Genomic DNA, 19,022 nt, shown 5'->3' with positions numbered 1-19,022 from the left:
GCAAGTAAATGTCTTGAACAAGAGGTTAACTGTGAGCATCCAAACCAGAGCTGTGGCCAGAAAAAAAGCAAGCTACATTGAAAGTGAAGATTTTATTCCAGACACAGTCCTATAACCTTTTACTGGTATTTGTTCCTTAAGGGAAAATACCAGGGTAGTGGTTGTGTGGTTGCAGAGGTCAATGTTAATAGAAACCAAGGGTTTTTAACTTGGGGTCTAGGACTTCTGGGCATGGGGACCAAACAAAAAATTCTAGTGTAGGCAAAATAGTTTGTGTTTTAAGAAGGGGAGAGAAAAGGGTCATTTTCCAGGGTAAAGAGTTCAGAGCTTTTGATGGATTCTTAAAGGAGTCTATGATCTGAAAAGATGAACAGCTAATGCAGATAATCCCTCCGGTTAATTTAAGAAAAATCTCGCTCTCTCTCGCACCATTTCCATTTCATTTTATGGTGTTCTTCAATTTGCAAAACACGTTACTGTTCTTTATCTTATTTGGGTCTCACTACCATGAAGTGGGTGAAGTACTTACTTATTATTGCTCCCTCTTTCCATATGATGCAGGTATTTTTCCCCCAACAAGCCCACCAGTCTGGGGATATGAACGAGGTGACTTTCCCCTTAATACTTGAATCCCACTGGCTTCCAACCCTTACCTGCTCATACACAAAGGTCTGTGGGAATTTCCAAGGGGTGTGCCCTATGTTCCCGAGTCAGGCCCATAGCCACACACCACTTGCCATGTGGGTTTGTGTGTCTCTGCAGCCATTTTTCATTCCTGCCTCTAAAGTCCTTGTACCCACAGAGCTGTGGGTACAGGGCTTCCCTTTCTCAAGTGGGAAGGAGAATGTACCCTTCCTCTGTGTTCACTTCAGTTGAGGACTCTGAGCAGGTTGCTTGAGTCCCAGTACTAGAGAGTTGAGTGAAACAACTCTTGTAACCTGTGCACATCCCTGTATTCTCCTGTGGCTGTCAGTGTAACTATGTTGTGGGGCATGGGGTGTCAAGAACAGACGTCATGCTGTATCCATAAACATTACCCCCTTCCAACCTGGAGGGCCTGTTTCTGGGACTCTCTGCAAAGGCTCCTTTTGCCCTGTGGGAATTCTCTGCTAGCTCCACCACCTACCCCTGCAACTGGAGTCCACTGGACATGCGTGTTATGACTACATCACCCCGATTGTAGTCAGGGTTTAAGACTCTCACCCTCCTGAAGCCTCCCAACTCCTGTGGAAATCAATGAGTAAAAATGGATACCAGGGATATAATGTGCTGCCCACTTCTACCTCAGTAGAGACAGAATACATAGTGGATACGATGTGAGCTGTGGAGCCAAACTGTCTGTGTTCAGATGCCAGTGGTTAGCTATGAGCCTGGGGAAACTATTTAAACTGCCTGGGCCTCAGTTCCCTCACCTGTAAAACAGGGATGTTAATAACAGTGCCTACCTCATTGGTGTGTTGAAAGTTGAAAAGAATGCGTGGTCCAATAGTAAATGTTTCCTACAACAACAACCCCCAGGGCATACAATCAGAGGACAGTGAAGTCTTGAAGAGGCTTCTCCACAGGCGCACCAGTTTGGAAGTAGCCCAGATAAGATATTCGTCAGTGAGCCCACAGATATTTATTGAGTATCCTCATCAGCCAGGGTTTGTTCTAGCTGTTGGAGACAGAGTGTTAATGAAGGCAGGTGTGAGCTCCCCAGGACAGACAGTAGAGTTCATCTTCTGAAGCCTAGTCCGGGAGGCTCTTTCCACCACGAGTGATTGTCGATTTTTTTTTTTCTTCAAGCCAGATAACTCTTTATTTCAATGCAATCTGAGGCAATAGATAGAGCAGATGAAAACAGCCTCCCTCCCACCTGCACAGCAGCCCTGGGGGGCATCTGGAGGAAGCCAGCTGAAACAGTGCCCTGTACCACAGCATGAATCATGGCAGAGCCTGGTTTGATGGCTTGTGGTCTAAGTAGATAGAGTTAAATTCCAAAAAGTTATTATTTATATATCCGAAGATTGGCCGCCGTGTCATTCATATGGATATCATTTAATTTTAACCAATTCATGAACGTTTGAATCATCACCACTGAAAATTTGAAATAATTTCTGTAGTTAAACGAGTGCCAATTTCTTAATCTATAGGTAATATTGTTTTATTCTGACCATATCTCCTATGAATATTTTGTTGGCTTTAATTCTCTCAAAGGTTCACATTTCCCCCTAAATTAAAAGAAGAAAAAAAAAAAACCTATAGCTCAGTCTATTCAGTCCAAAAGCAAAAGGAAAAAAACCAAAACAAAACAAAAGTCATTCTTTAGTCTTTCTGATAATTGTATAGTATGAGTTACTTGAAAATCTACTTTCATGTCAGTATTCTATCATTTTATTTCTCACTGGATATATAGTTTTGAGGTTGTCACAGAGCCTCTATCATATATGTCACATCTAAACTTAAAAATGGAACTTCAAGTTTATGTTCTTGACTGATGGACCCCAACTAGGGTCAGGACATGGCAGCCTTGTGAGACTTGTTTATTTAAAGGTAAGTCTTCCGAGGCTCTGACTTTTCAAGACAGGGCTTGAGAGCTTTCCTTATATACTCTCAGCATTTATTCAGCACTTAATGTGTTCTGACCATGGCTGTTGACATAGGAAGTCACCTTTAATTTGGATAACACCGCTGTGAAGATGCCCCTATGAGGAAATAAGTATTGGAAAGATTAATTCACTTGAAGTCTAGATTCAAATCCAGGTTATCCTGGCCCGAGCGTTTGTGTTTGTTCTGCTGAGCATACTTTCGTGTCCTCTAAACATCTAGGATTTTCAGATGTTCTAGAGCAGTTTGCTTCTGTACCTTCTCCCAAAGCCTGGTTTGTAACTGTTTGCAGAAGTTAAACCATCACGTATTTGCAAGAGACAACTTCTTTGTGAAGTTGGAGGGACCACTGACATATGTTAAAATTATTTTTAAAACAAGATAATCATCTGAAATAATGCTTTTGGATTATGTTGAATAATATTCAATACAAATCTGGTTTCACCAGGTTTTTGCTATCATATAGTCTAAATTTTTTAAATTAGCAGTAGCAAAGAGCTCAGTATATTTATATGTTGTATGTGTGAAGTTTCATAATAGGAAAGTGTTCCTTGAAGTTATTGCTGAAAGATTATCTTGTTGGAGAGCTGAAAATGTGTTTCTTACCTGTGTTTGTATTTCTCTAGGCGTGATCCTTCCTGGTATGTACTTTAACTTCCCAAGTAGTTAAATTATTATAAGTAGATAAATTATATGAATTAGAAATGGTTAAGAACCTAACTAAAAAAATCCAAATGAACCCAGATGGAATTACTACTAACAGTTCCTGATCCAACCAGATTCTGTTATTATAGAATAAGGCTACATTCTTCTGTTGACTGGAATCCAAATAACAGGACATTTCTGGGTCAGATTCAGCCGTGGTTCATAATGTTGCATTTGGCTGACAAAAGTAAACTCATTTCTAAATTGTTGTTGCACATTTTGTTCCTGAGATTTTAAAAGTTTATGATCCTCTGTGCCAATTACTTCTACTGAGCGTTGGTCCTCATTTAATTTCATAAATCTGGAAATTATTTTTTTCTATTGTACGTATGAAACATTTTTTAATTGCTGAAGGGTAAATCAATTTTAGATGCAATTTACAGTGGATGCACCTGGTTGGATTGTGGATGCTTATACTTCATTTGTTTGTGATACGTGATTATGCATGAATTTAACGTCAAGCTATCATGATTGGTAGTAATAGAACTGGAATAAACACACTTGCTGTGACTGTAAACTGTGCTGTACCAGAATGAAAAGGTAAAATACTGAAAATATCATTCGTCTTTGGTATTGTTTTCATCATTGTTGTTTTTCTTTTAAAAGGCCTAGGTAAGCAATAAAAAGAAATGTAGGTTTGTATAGAAACAGCCCCAAACGACCATAAGCAGATCTACAAGATTAAAACAAAAGGCTTGAAAATGATTTAAAGCAAAAGCAAAGTTATTCAACTGAGCATGAAGTTATGTGTTAGGCTAACCATGGCACAAAAAAAAAACCAAAAAAAGAAAAAAACCCACAGTGCTCTTTTCCAAAATGAGATCTACTGCAATAAAATAACCAAGGTGGTTCCCAGCAGAGCTTAGGCACATGATGGAACAAGGCTGAAGTCCCAAGTCAATGAGAAAAGCCATGGAGGATGTTTCAGCACAGAGTTAAATTGTTGGATAAGTTTTTCTATTAGAAAAGTAGATAAAGATACTAGGGAAGCCACAGTAAATCTGCTTACACCTGTATGGAGTTGTAGCTACAGGTCTATGAGATCAGTTGGCCTTACTACTTCATAGAACTCCTTTCCATAACCTCCCACGGGGTCGCTCCCATACTTTGACAATCTTGTCAGGGAGTGCTGGTCCCTCAGTTTGGATTTTTCACTCAAGGCCAAGATGATGGTGGATCAGAGGCTACACAGGCCAGGAACCTAGTGGACTGAAGGAGGCGACTGCAACAGGAAATTCCTTGTATTTCAACCCAGAATAACTAAGGGAAGACACCACGGCACGCATAGCTAGGTTTCCTTCAGCATCCTGCCCACCTTTTGTTTTGCATTTTGTTTTATTTTACTTTGGTCAAGTCACTCTTTATAAGCAGTGCTGTCAGCAATCCACAATCCGCAGAAAACATGATTTCTAACTAGATCATCAGTCTCCTTTGAAGGTGTTATTGCTAGCCTCGCCTCTTTTTTCTCAATTAGACTATTTGGTGGGGTTAATTATCTTTCACCATAAACCTCCACTACAGTGGTGCTTTGTAGCCTCCTCCCAGCAACCTAGGGATATACATATTATTTATTATCCCAGTTTTCAAGTGAGGACACTGAGCACAGAGGTGAATGACACAGGTAGTCAGTGGGAAAACACCTGACTTTTAGTTGTTCTCGGCACAGGACTTGGCCTGCTCTTATTGCCCATGAACTTTGAAACCAAGGAGTTATTTGAATGCCCAAATCCAGTACTTCCTGTGCAGTTATCTTGCTGGTGCCTTATAAAGGCCCCTAGAACAGGTTACAGGATTTTATGATAGGATTTCTGTATTGCTGGCAGTTGTGGTCTATATCCTGTGACATTCTTTACGTCCTAGTAACTTTTGGAGAGTGTTTAAAAGGTGCAAAGTGAGATGCCTGGAGATTTTGGTTTCATAGCTACTAGAGGGAGTGTTTTGCCCCCCAAAAAACAGAACTAAAATCCTTAACTCTATCAGAGGCATTCTGAATGTTGGATTTTTAAATTTAGGTTTAAAAGACTTCAATAAGCTATGGTACGTTTCCTCAAATCCATAAGTAACTGCATTTTTTTCTTCTGGAGTTCAATGTTTTCTTCATTCACCTTCCTTTCATTTCCTCCTGAGTCTTGAACTTGGGAACTCCCTAAAAATCTCCTTAATATTCTTTAGTGTAATACACTTAAATATGTGCCCCCATTTTCTTAACCTGTAAGTACAACTGAGAGAGTATATTCTTTAGGATGTTAGGGCACCATTACCAAAGGGGGAAAACAACTATGTAATTTCTTCTACATTATCTGGCTTCATTAAGTAATTAGATGTTTACAGGGAGCCACACTGTATCCTTTTAAGCCCCAAACTGGAAAAAAAAAAAACACAAAAAAACAACTGCACCTTTTAACCATCTTATCTAGAAACATTTAGAAAAATGTTCTTCTAAGAAAAACAAATTCTTATTCACTCAAAAGAAAGAATATGTTAAACATAAGAAAACTCTAAAAAATGACTTCCTCATCATTAGTTATGCCACTTACATAGCTGAGTTCTAATGTAAGGGTGACCAGTGGGATGGTTGGCCCTCACTAAAAGACACCCCATGACTGTATTTTCAGTTTCTGTATTATATTCTGAGAAGGTTCTCCAGAGAAATGATAGGGAGAGAGGGAGGGAGGGAGGAAGGGAAGGAGGGAGGGAAGAAGGGAAGAAGGGAGGGAGAGAGAGAGAGAGAGAGAGAGAGAGAGAGAGAGAGAGAGAGAGAGAGAGAGAGAGAGAGAGAGAGAGAGAGAGAGGTTGATTTTAAGGAATTGATTCATGCAATTGTGAAGATTTGGCAAGTCCAAAATCTATAGGGTAGGTTGGCAGGCGGTCAACTCAGGGAAGACTTACAGTTCAAGTCCAAAGGTGGTCTGCTAGCAGAATTCCCTCCTCTTCTTGGGAGGTCAGTCTCTGTCTGTTAAGGCCTTCACCTGAAGACGCCCACCACATCACGGAGGGCAATCTGCTTTACTCAGCGTCTGCTGACTTAAATGTTCATCTCATCTAAAAATACCTTCAGAGAAACATTTGAAATCCAGAATAATGTTTGACCAAATATCTGGGTACTGTCGCCTAGCCAAGTTGACACACAAAACTAATGATCACAGTTTCTACGTCTCTTTTTAATTAGTTTTCCAGCCTCTTCCTTTATGGTCAAACTGTCATTTGACATTTCTTGCAGCTGAAAACGTAAATGGTCTGAACACCACCCTCCTGACCTTCCAATTCATTGGGTTGCACGCTAAGAAGCCAGAACAACCAGTTTACTTACATACCTTTTAAAGTAAGAGACTCAGCATAAAGGGGAGAGGTGCTCACTCTCCAAAGAAAGTACATGGGCTTTAGTAAATCAGCTTGATGTTGTTTTCACTCCTCCATGGTTTTTGATGGATGGTTCTCAGTTGTAGTGGAGCTAGCGAGACTTGTAATTCTCAGGTAAATTTTTTTCAAAAATATTTAAAGGTGCTGTGTCTGGACCACAGTAAACAAACAATATCAGGAGTACTGCTTATTTACGGTTCTGCTGGTTAACTTTTACCCCCCTTGCTTCCGCCTCCCCCCTCTCCAGTTCAAGCCATTGTTTCTCAGTCTAGTTGTGTAGGACACAGCTCCCTGGCCCAGGCTGGTATTATGAGCCTTGCGCTCCCCCCAGCTGAGGCAGTCGGTCACCAGTCGTCGGTCGCCAGTCATCAGTCGACTGCTCACGGACGGCAGCTCATGGCAGCTCTGGCCAGCTGCCGCCCGCTCACGATGACTGCCGGCCACTCACGCTGGCCACCGGCCATCCATGGTGGCACCTGGTAGCCGACGGCTCTGCTGGTTCATATTAATTGTCTGATTTTTTTTTCGTTCTTTTTCAATTCAGTGTGTTGGTAGTGCCACTAGAGCCTAAACAGATCGTGAGACTTGCAACATTGGAACAAGCTTCATTTCCAAGAAAGACTAGCGTTTTTTGTTTTGCCAACCTTTATTTTCATGTAATGGGGGTTTTAAAGACTTGAGGCTTCCTAGTGCATTGAAGTCAGGACCAAGCTTTAAAAAGGGAACCCAGAAGGGAGACACCTCCTTCTGGTCCCCCAAACTCCTGAAGCAACCTCCGTGATTTGAAACCCAGCCCCCTTTTCACAAATGCCCCATCTTCTGCTTTGAGAAGGCCCTGAAGGACTTCTCATCATAAACTCCAGAGAAACTGATGCAGCCAACACAACGCTGTGGATTTAGGGCTTCCTGCCTGTTGCAGGAAATGTCTGGAAGGGACACTGCACACTGAGTCATCCTTATAGGTCAGGACACCTTGTGTCCCCTATTGATGCCCCATGTGGCTCTTCCTACAGATGGAGTGATCAACATGAGCATCCCTATCGTACTGCCTGTCTCCACGGATGATAAGTTGCGGCTGGAAGGATGCAGCAAGTTTGTCCTGACACATGGTGGACGCACGGTGGCTATCTTACAAGACCCCGAATTCTATGAACACAGAAAAAAGGAGCGTTGCTCCCGTGTGTGGGGGACAACGTGTGCAAAACATCCCCATATCAAAGTAAGTTGCAAAACCTTTGGAAAGGCTTTCTTGGTCTCTTTCCACTCAGGGCAAAAATAATTCTTTTTCATTCCTTCACAAAGGACATAGAAAAACGGGGGGTTAGATGGAAGAATGCATTTCTAAGGGAGGTTTTGCAGGTTTTGCCTTGGGAGATCTTTGTAGAAAGGGGCAAAGGCACGTCTTTATTTCGAGGGCTGGTCTAAATGATCTCTTGTGTCCTTGGATCCTGTGATGTCTGGGTCCTTCAGTTACATGGGAAACAGTTGGACCAAGTAGATAATTTAGTCTAGCATCAGTAGCTGCAGCTATGCACAAAACCACAGCCAGACCTTGCAGCCCTGTCCAGCTTGAAAATTCATAAGGGAAGTCAGTTTCTTCAAACTGAATGGGTCCGACCAACCCCTGGAAAAAGACTCAGAGTTCATGCTCTGTGGCCAGGGAGGGGTAGAGGTCAGTAACATCCTTTTAGTAAACGACATCAGTATAGAGAGCGGCATAGTTTCCAGAGGGAAGATAATCACATTTTAATCAGTGGATATTTTTTTGGTTTGAAAAATGTGTTCATCTGATTAGGCTCATTTCAAGTCTATCCTGCCTAAAGGCAAAGCAGATTAAAACTCCTCGGATTCCTTCACGATTTCTAATTGTTTTTCTTGATGGGGTGGGGGTGGAGGGTATTATGGAATTGCTAGATGTGGTTCATTTCCCATAAAGAAAAATATGTAACACTGAATACAAAACCTGTCCCTCATCCAAGATTAGAGCATTAGGGTTGAAATAAAAGAAGATGTAGACTGCTGATGTGATTTGTCTAATTCCCTAGAAGGGATAACTCATTTTCAGAAAGTTCACAGGAATAGACAGCCCTATGAAGCCCAGGAATCTCTAAAAAATACATCCGCTCACTGGGCCTCAGCTTCTTTATTTATAAAAGGAGGGGGCCAGCCTCAAAATGACTCCAAGATCTTTCAGCCCTGAGACCCTGCAAAATGAACATTTAAATAAACCTGCCTGAATCTGCTGGGCAAATTTACATTTTGTTTTATTTTATTTTTCCCAATTGTGAAATGTTGCAAGATAGACAGGGCTTTTTCAAGGCCACTGGTGGCAGCCTCTGGAACAAGAGATCAATTGGCAGCGAAGCTGCTTTTCATTTACTGGACCCAACCATCCACCCTGAAGATAAACATCTTTAATCTTAAAGCATATCTAGCTCAAAGTCATCTGAACAGTTTCTCTCCAACAGGCTGGCAGAGTGTCCTTGAAACTGCTGGATACTGGACTGAGAGCTATTTGAGGAATTGTGTTCTGGGCCTTAATCATGCCTGTTTCATTCTTTGCCTGATCATAATCATATAGGTTTGGAGCTTATCTTCACTCAGTGACCTCAATAATAGTTGCTTTTCATCACGCAAGCTCAGATATTTCCATTCTTTGGGCCTAACATCCATGTATAAATGATTAGCACTAAAAAAGAATCCAAACAAACAAAACCTTAAGCAATTATTTCTTTTCATCTTGTCTTGCGACATGTGCTGGCATTTGAAGCTCAGAATTTCTTACAGGCCAGAGAGAGTGTTGGGGTGACCTGTGGCCTTGACAACAGAGTCGGTGACTCTGTAGTATTAGGTCCTTTTTGTATTTCCATGTGGCACTGGGAATGACATTTTCATGGAAAATGGTCAAAATCACCAAGGAAATGGTCGGCTTCTGTTGCATAGTTCTGCACTGAAGTGACCTTGACCTTCCATTCCAGTCGTCCCAACCCTCTCTCTGGAGTCACTAATATGAAACCGTGTGACATGATCACATGTGAAATCATGAGAAGGAACGGGTGACACGTAAAACTAATGAGTGGAGGAGGACTGCTGCTTTTCATCCATGGCTCTCAAAGCTTTTCCAAACAGTAATTATTTCTCACAATGCTGTTGCGAAGTAACTAAGACTCATTACTCCCATTTTACCGATGTAGAAACCAAGAAAACAGAAAATGGCTTCCCTTTAGCTCTGCAGTGAAGACCACATGGTCAATTAAGTCAACAGAATCACACGGGGAGCTTAAAAAATTAACCAAGACTGGGTCCCACCCTCACAGATTTTAATTGTCTTGGGGTCAGTTCTGGATGTTGGGAGTTTAAAGTTCCCTGTGATTCTTACGTACCAGGAAGGGTGAGAACCACTGCATTGGATAATTATCCGGATCTCTATCTAGTGGGGCTCCACCTGGACGTATATCCTGTACATGCACAATCTCTCCCCAGACCCGTTCCCTTTCCTCCGTCCCCGAGCTCACTGGACAGCTCCACCAGCTAAATCTTGGCCATGTCCAAAACCTGGATGTCCATCTTCTTTCTTCTGCTTTGTTCATTCATTCAATCACCAAGTCCTGATGCTTCTGCCTCCTAGGTATTGCTTGAATGTATTCACTTCTTCTCTTCCAAGTTGTGCCAAAACATTTCATTTCCTCCCTCTTGCCTTACTCCTCTGTGATCCTTTCTCCATTCTTCAGCTAGAGGGAAGTGTCCAAGCTTCATCTGGGAACTCTTTGTAAAGACATGACTTCATAATACCACTTCTCACCACCCCCACTCCACATGTTCTGTCCTCCGGTCATTCCCAGCAGGTCTTATGCCACCCTCTCTTCCTTTTGCACATGCTAGTCTCTCAACCGAGGACACCGTGCCTTCCACCCCTGCCTCCTTTGTTACTCCTTTCCCTTTTAAGAATTTGGCTTACTCTCATGACCTAATTGCCTGGCTGTCCCCACAGTACTGTTACCCATTTACTCTTTTGTTAATCCACTCATACTTCCAAACCATGGGTTCAAGGACCCCGTCTTGATCTGTTTTGTTCACTGTCAAATCCTCCGCAGCAAGCCCAGGACCTGGTATCTAATAAGTGCTGACTGGATGGAGGACGAATGCAAGATCCCTCTGAAGGAAATGCTGAAACATCAGCATGGAGACCACTGAGGAGAGGCAGTGGGTGCAGTGGGAAGAAGAGCCTGGTTTAGAGGAATCCTAGAATGGGGTCCAGTCTGACAGCTTGAACTCTGTGTACTTGAACTCTGCCACTCCCCTCTGTAAAACCACCTTCTCATCTGAAAATGAGAGCATCAGGTCCACATGATCTACAGGTTCCTTCCAGCGACAGGATTCCATGATGATGATAGCCATCACAGAAATGAATATATATTCTTGACTTGTATCACGTTAGTTTTTCTTCTCAATTCTGTTCTCTGAACTTTTTAGTAATAACCTTATTTTCCTGAACGCACCATTTCTTCCCTTCTGTTTCCATTCTCTCCTCTCCCCCTTTTCATTCTGACCTCTGCCCTTTCCTACCCTCAGCTGCTCCTCTCTGATGTGCACATTCCCTCTTCCTCTCCGGGTTGTTTCTTTCAAGTTTTCCTCTTCTTGCCCTTTGAGCCAATTCACCGTAGCTTTCTTAGTCTTCACCCTAGTGTTTGAGCTCATCCTCTCCTTCTTGCATTCCTCTTATCTATGATTTCGAGCCCCATTCCCCTTTCATTACTTCACCAGACTCCCTTAAAGCCTGTTCCTCATTCCTCTGTGTGTCTGTACTCTAGCGGTGGTCCCTTGCTTGTCTTTGGCAGGAGGTAGGCACTTGTAAGCTGTGAAGTCCTGGGAAATTAGGCAGACCCACGGGCCCTCTCTTCCTGATAGCTGGACCACAGTGTTGGGGACAGATAAATCACCTTGAAGAGAGAGGTGCCCCTTTTCCTGCTCTAGCCCAGTAAGTCCAAAAACATAGTTTCAACATTGCTCTTCAAACAGACACATTTTGAGGCTAGGTAGTGAACGAAATCAGTTCAATATTGCCTTTTCCAGTAGAACCAGTATAGGGTGCTCCCTTAGCATCTACAACGAATTACTACACTATCAGGGATCTTAAAGCTTCCAAAATTTTATCTATAGGCTAACTCTAAGCAGTGAGGAGAAAGTAAATGTAAAGGTAGAGATATTTGACAATATTCTTATTAAGTGACTCTTCTGAGCACAAAGTTTAGAAAGGAGCACAGAGTTCATAAAACCATAACCAAATCCCTTGCACAATCTCTGTCTACCCAGGGGTTCTCAACCACAACACTGCTGACATTTGGACTGATGATTCTTCGCTGTGCAATGTAGGATATTTAGTAGCACCCCTGGCCTCTACACACTAGATGCCAATAGCACACCCTCTCTCACCACAGTCGTGATAATCAAAGTTGTCTTCAGATATTGTCAAATGTCACCAGGTGAGGCAAAATCGCCATGTTGAGAACCATGGCTCATTTCGAATTCCCCATTCCCTGAACCCCTATGAAATGCAAGCCATTGAAAATCCCAATATCTGGCCATGACAGGGAATGTGAACCAGAGGAAAGCCGTCACCACGTTGGTGTCTTCTGACTAGGTGTTGGAAATCAATCAGCTGTCTCTCCCCTATATTTGCCTTCCTCTCTTTTGCTGACATTTCAGGTGGCCATGTTGTCCTTAGTGCAAAAGGCAGTTATGGAATTTGATCAGAGGAAGGGTTGTGAAACCATTATTTAACTGAAGAATAAGACTTTCTATAATGTTTGTCTCAATGACTGAGGAGAGACATTTGCTCTAAGTTGTAACCGAATTGCACTGCAACATCATTTGGAACATATTTAAGTTTATAGAAAACCAAAGGTTGTCACTTTTTTTGTAGGTTTACTGAGACATAATTGACATATAACATTGATAAGTTTAAGATGTACAAGGTAAAAACAATGGTTAGATGACACAAAGAAGGTGACAAGGCCTTAACCATGTGTATTTTCAGGACCGAGGACCTCTTCCATCCTTGTCAAGGGGAGTGCTAACCTTTCATCCAAACTATTGTGGTTTTCTTGTTCAGTATTTTCAACCATTCTTCATACGAGTCTCACACCTAATGTTTATGGGTCCCAGGCTAGAAATACAAACTGAAGCCCATATACCATCTTTAAAAGTTACATATCTAAATAACAAATGTAAGTAAAATATTTTCTGTCTTTCGACTTGGACAACTATGCCTTGATAACAATCTGGAAGGCCAATTTCAAATTCAAATATCTTGGTTTTATGTCACAATACGGAAGAGAGTCAGCTCTTGGCCTGCAGCCAACCACTCCTCCTCTTTCTAGACTTGGCCTTGTGACAGCCCTCTGGGTCTATTTTGTTTCTCAGTTCTAATTTCTAATATGGAAAACGATAGCTATAATCCACAAAAACAAAAGCTCTTCAGGAGTTCTCAATAATTTTTAAGAGTATAAAGGAGTTGAGAGACCAAAAAGTTTGAAGATTGAAGGCAGTTCTTCAATAGTAAGCCACGATTGATCCACAAGAAGAAAATTTTTCAGATAAATAGAAGTCAGTATTAATCACTAACAAGTTTAATAATTTTCTTTCTAGATGGTGATGGAAAGTGGGGATTGGCTGGTTGGTGGAGACCTTCAGGTACTGGAAAGGATAAGGTGGAATGATGGGTTGGACCAGTACCGCCTGACACCTCTAGAGCTCAAACAGAAATTTAAAGAAATGAATGCTGGTATGTAGGCTGGCTGTAATGCATTTGTTAATATTCCTTACCACCCTCTGATTACAGAGTTAAGGATATCAGGAACAGCATGTTTATAGTTTTAAAAAGCTGAAAACCTCTTCTATTGATATGGAAAACAGTTTATAAAGTTGAACTACGTCCATATATTGGAATTTGTCAGTTAAAAATATACACTGATACAGAAAGATACACAAAGTATATTTATTAAGTGAAAAAGCAAATTGCAGAACAGTAATTGTTTTTAAAACCCTCACCTATTTGTATGGATAGAGGGGTCTCTGATGACAGCAGCTGACATCTTGGGGATGGAGTTGGACCAAGGGGAGGGGAAGATTTTCCCTTTACATATTTTGAAAAAGAGAGAGGAAAAGTACTGATAGGATTATGGATGATTTTTATATTCCATTTGGGGCTTTTTCGTATTTCCCAAGTTTTCCATAATGGATATATATTATTTCAGAACCAGAAATAAAAATTAAAGCTCTCAGAAATCCATCACTAAGTGAAGTAGTTTTGAAGATTTCCTTACAGTAAAGATGAAATATCTTTTATTGTTTTTTTTAATTTAGTCAAATACGTATTTATTGAACCTGTACTATGTGCAAGAACTTTCGCCAGGGTCCCTTTCTAGGATAGTCAGGATCCTCACAGACCTTCATCCTGTGTGTGAGGTTAGGTGGGTGAGTGGTGGTGGTCATGGTGCAGTGGAGAACCTGAGACCTGAGAACAGATTTGAATGTTTCCACTGCTATGGTTTTGCTGTTATTTCAAAGGCCTTGGAACCACCAGCCCAGTGTCCCTGGGCCCCTCACAGAAGTTCCTCTGACAGGCCCAAGTCCCTCACCTCAGCAGCTCCATTTGTGGCGAGGGCCAGTAGGAGCCTCCTCCTTTATCACGTGGCTGTAATCCTCCATTTATGGCAATGTTCCCTGGAAGACTGTGAGATCCCTGAGGGCAGGACTGGCGTCTAGTCCCTGCAGCTTGCACAGTCCTGATATTCAGTGGGCGCACAGTAAGTGCCTGGTGAATGACACCGCGTGCCTCTTGCTTGAGGGGCTACTTGGGTAATGCCCTCTGCAAGGTGTCTGGCTCTTTCCCTCTGCTGGTTGTCTTTTCTGTGAGTCTGTAGGTGTATTTCTGCAGGCCATGGTAGGGGGTGGCGTTTCCTGCTTAAGACCTACAAGCTCCTAGGAGGGGCTGCTCACGATCGCACCCTGTTTACAAAAGAAGGACTGGTCCCTCCTCTGGGCTGCGGTGACAGCCGCCCAGAATGAGTGACGGTGGGGCCTTCCAGGTCTGGCAGAGAAAGGGGGTTGGTCCCGTCCCTGCCTTGAGATGCGAAGTCTGGAGCCCACAGGGTTATAGCATCCGCCTCTGCCAGGGCCACTTCCGATGGACTCTCTTACATCTTTAGATTGTTGAGACCTTGCATGGGCCCCAGAAAATGTTCCTCATCATTACTTACCCCCCTAGGAAAGTGAGGCTGGAGCAGGCTACAAGAGGACTGATGAATGCGGCCCCCAGCCTAAGCCTTGGTTTGCAGGAAAGGTCCTGGCAACAAATGTTTTCATTTCTGAGTCAGGCTTTCCCTCTAGGGCTTCTGCTCCATGTCCTGTCCCCTGTCTAAGCAACCTGATATTGCTTGCTACCTTTGGAATAGCATGTAATGACCCAGGTAGATTCTCCAGCTGTTTATCAAAAGCAAGTGGATATATGAATGCACCGAACAAGAAACATACATGTTGCATCTTTTCTTTCTGTTCTTGCAGACAAGCGACCTACATTTTTTGACCTTGGCTTTTGTTTTCCTTTCCCAGATGCGGTGTTTGCCTTCCAGTTGCGCAATCCTGTCCACAATGGCCATGCCCTGTTGATGCAGGACACCCGCCGCCGGCTCCTGGAGAGGGGCTACAAGCACCCCGTCCTCCTGCTCCACCCTCTGGGTGGCTGGACAAAGGACGACGACGTGCCTCTGGACTGGCGGATGAAGCAGCATGCAGCTGTGCTTGAGGAAGGGGTCCTGGATCCCAAGTCAACCATCGTCGCCATCTTCCCATCTCCCATGTTATACGCTGGCCCCACAGAGGTGAGCGGTTCCCTGAGCTGGGCGATGGGACTCAGAAGTGCAGGCTCAAACTTTACTTAGAAGAGCCAATGTGTCTCTGGGACCCTAAGTCATGTGCAGATTCTGAAATCTTCTAGTCTCTCTTCTTTATCCAACTTAATTATATTTCCATTTACTGTTATAAAAAGGCTACAAATGTCAAATCCACTCTATTATACACTGCCTTTGAGAATATGGAAGTTGGCGTGTGAATGAGGTAGATAATGCAACTTAACTGGGTGATAAGGCAAGTTGTATTGAAACTAATATTCAATTTCTGCAGTTCCAGTTACTTATTCTCCATGCTCTGTGAGCTACATTAGAAGCTCACGGAGAGCATGTCTTTAAATGCTTACTATCTCCCTTTCATCACACAGTGAGCCTATCAAACAGAGACTTTCTTTGTCCCCTGCACCACCAGTGTAGTGGATTTGAACAAGTTTGCCGGAAGTATGATGAATTGAAAGGGTCTCAACCCTCTGGAATGCCCCAAACTGAGTTTAATAAATTAATTCCCTTCAACCAGATCAAAGTTCCAGGCCCCTAGCTCTCCTCTCTACCCTCTGTATTTCTGTCTGAGCTTTGAAGAGGACAATTCATTTTGAAATCCCAATGCTGTGTTGAACTGGAATCAGTGTCTGCATATGAAAGGTAATTAGCTCATTACTGTCAGTCAGATAAGAGAGAGTGGAGTTTGTAATTCCCTTTAAGCTGTGATTTATTTGGAACAGGGAGGAACTGCAAAGTAAAATTCACAGTTCTGTAAAACAGTAAGATCCAAGTGTTCCTGGTTGGCTAGCCTGTTTGGAGAGATTAGGAAATATAACTTCAGTTCTAAGATGGGGGTTTCTTATCTTTAAAGCTCCTGTCCTACCGAACATAACCAAGCAGATGAAGACGAGAGCCTGGAGTCTCAGACACCTCACTGGCTTCCTTGCCATTATTAGTTGACCCACATCACTGAATTACTTTTAACGCAGCATAAAGGTGTCTCTATCAATAGGGACCCGCAGAATTGGCCAGTGATGACCAATGTGTCCCTTATGTGCTGTTTCCTAGGTCCAGTGGCACTGCAGGTCCCGGATGATTGCAGGGGCCAATTTCTACATTGTGGGCCGGGACCCTGCAGGAATGCCCCACCCTGAGACCAAGAAAGACCTGTATGAACCCACTCACGGGGGCAAGGTCTTGAGCATGGCCCCTGGCCTCACATCTGTGGAAATCATTCCATTCCGAGTGGCTGCTTACAACAAAGCCAAAAAAGCCATGGACTTTTATGATCCAGAAAGGTAGGTTTTCAGAGGAAAAGTCTAATCAACATCTGTACAGCTGGAATATTGAGGCAAATAAAAATTGGGGGCGCCTTTGGAAAACTCTCCAGTGCATCTCCACATGCTCCTCATTGGAATAGGAGTCTCTTGAAGACCATGATCTAGTTTTACACATTTTGTGTTTCCTAAGGTTATACACCATTTCCTCAAAAATAAGACTTAGCCGGGACAATCAGCTCTAATGCGTGTTTTGGAGCAAAAATTAATATAAGACCCAGTATTATATTATATTAATTATATTATATTTTACCCAGCCTTATATTATAGTAAAATAAGACCGGGTCTTATATTAATTTTTGCTCCAAAAGACACATTAGAGCTGATTGTCCGGCTAGGTCTTATTTTCAGGGAAACACGGTAGCACAGCCCCTTGCATGTAGAAGATGGCCATAAATATATATTTTTTAACATACGTTCTTGAGCATGAACTGAGTGGTTGGCACTTTAAGTGAAAGGAAGTCAACAAAGAAAAAGAATTTAATGAGTATTTATGGCACACTCACCATGCTGAGCTCATAGTAAGGAAGAGCAACAGAAGAGACTTCCCATGAACAGATTAGATACACTGTAAGTATTGAACATACAGCTGCCATTATTTCCCCTTCTGCAAGCTCCTTTACTGAACTTAGATTTAGCAAATTGCCATTTAGAAGATGCAGCATTTTACAGAAAAAAAAAAAAGTAATCTAAGAACCTATAACCCAACTCCAGGAATCTTTAAGGTAGATGTTATTTACCTACGCAGAATTCTTTGTTGCTACCCTGTGACAGGCACACCGAGTTTGACTTCATCTCAGGAACTCGTATGAGGAAGTTGGCCCGGGAAGGAGAAAATCCCCCAGACGGCTTCATGGCCCCCAAAGCATGGCAAGTCCTGACAGATTATTACAGGTCCCTGGAGAAGAACAGCTAAATGCCCTTGGCTCCAGAGTTTCTTTCTGAAGTGTTCTATGATTCTCTTTTCTATTTTTGTGATTAGATGCTTTGTATCCAATTGATTCTCAATGACTGATTTTAGGGTTTTATAATGAGGTAAAAATTTGAAGTCAATTTCAATATATACATAAAAAAGTCAAACTGAAGTCCAAAGCTTAGCAGGTAAAAGCAATATTGCTATCATTTCAAAATGCTATTAGTTATATTCTCTACAGCATCTGAGCTGGTAGGTCCAAGATTTCTTAAAGCTTTGACCATGTGTCTAGTTTACTTGCCAAAAAGTAAAGCATATTTTCCAGCTTAAGTCTTGCCAGCGTGCACTCTCCCCATGTCATATACCAGCAGTAAAATAAATCAGAAGAGCAGCCTCTTCTATAAAATTGAAAAAAAAAAAAAAAAAAGATTTCTCACCCTGAATGACATGGCTTATGTCAAGATTCTTCCTGACATTTTGTCTCATGCCTGTACAGAGCCTTACTGCCCAATCTCTCATATGCTGAAGTATGACGTGATTGGAGAAACCAAATGTGTGAAAATGTGAATTTAATCTCAGAGATCTATGCAACCTACTTCTGCCACCAAAGTTATATTGTCTAATAAGTCTTAATAATGCACTTCTGTGAATAATATAACTAGTCGAATGGTGACTTTTCATTAAAAAGCGTAGAGTGCTTTGATGAAAGATTTACACTCAGGACTCAGACAATCTGGCAGTGTTGTGGAAAGTTACTTTCTCTCCTCTTTGCTGTGGTCATTGTGTCCTATGAAGAGACTGCTGGCTGACTGCAGCAGCAGCAGCTGTAACCAGAATGCACTGACACCATCAGACTAGCCAGTGGCTAGAACTGGAAAAGACCACAGAAAACATCAAATCCAACCCTTTCATCTGACTGGTGACCAAACTGAGACGATGCACAAGCACAAGCTTTGAGCTGCTGAGCACTGCAACAAAAACACAAAATTGGCCAGCTTAGCAAGTCCTGGTGGCACTGAACGAGCACCCAGGCCACACAGCTCCTAGGCTGGTGCTCTGTCTACAGTACAACACAGGAGCTGGCGTCCCCCAAATGCTTAATGAAGCTCCTTGAATAGAGTGCACTTACAAAGCAGTCTTCATAGATGCTGAAAGGTCCAGTTTTCTAAAACCAGATGATTTTATTGCAGTTGAAATAAATACTTCTTCCAAAGACTCATGCTGTTC

The 19,022-nt window shown here is 42.3% G+C and overlaps 1 protein-coding gene and 1 pseudogene across 3 annotated transcripts in view; one reads left to right on the top strand and one right to left on the bottom strand.

Moving 5' to 3' along the window:
• Positions 1-19,022, top strand: part of PAPSS2 (3'-phosphoadenosine 5'-phosphosulfate synthase 2) — a 68,417-nt gene extending 49,395 nt beyond the window's left edge. For 2 of the 3 annotated variants that reach the window (XM_033130088.1, XM_033130090.1), the window contains exons 8-13: positions 3,216-3,230; positions 7,668-7,873; positions 13,303-13,438; positions 15,268-15,536; positions 16,614-16,843; positions 17,657-19,022. In XM_033130088.1, coding sequence (XP_032985979.1) covers positions 3,216-3,230; positions 7,668-7,873; positions 13,303-13,438; positions 15,268-15,536; positions 16,614-16,843; positions 17,657-17,798 — 998 coding nt within the window. In that variant the 3' untranslated portion in view covers positions 17,799-19,022. The remainder of the gene's footprint in view (positions 1-3,215; positions 3,231-7,667; positions 7,874-13,302; positions 13,439-15,267; positions 15,537-16,613; positions 16,844-17,656) is intronic. The other variant, XM_033130089.1, reaches the window with a different exon arrangement.
• Positions 12,631-12,746, bottom strand: LOC117036521 (uncharacterized; annotated as a pseudogene).

Source organism: Rhinolophus ferrumequinum, chromosome 16 (genome assembly GCF_004115265.2).
Source record: "Rhinolophus ferrumequinum isolate MPI-CBG mRhiFer1 chromosome 16, mRhiFer1_v1.p, whole genome shotgun sequence".
NCBI lineage: Eukaryota > Metazoa > Chordata > Mammalia > Chiroptera > Rhinolophidae > Rhinolophus > Rhinolophus ferrumequinum.
The sequence above is the reverse complement of the archived record's forward strand: the minus strand, read 5'-3'. Positions and strand labels throughout refer to the sequence as shown.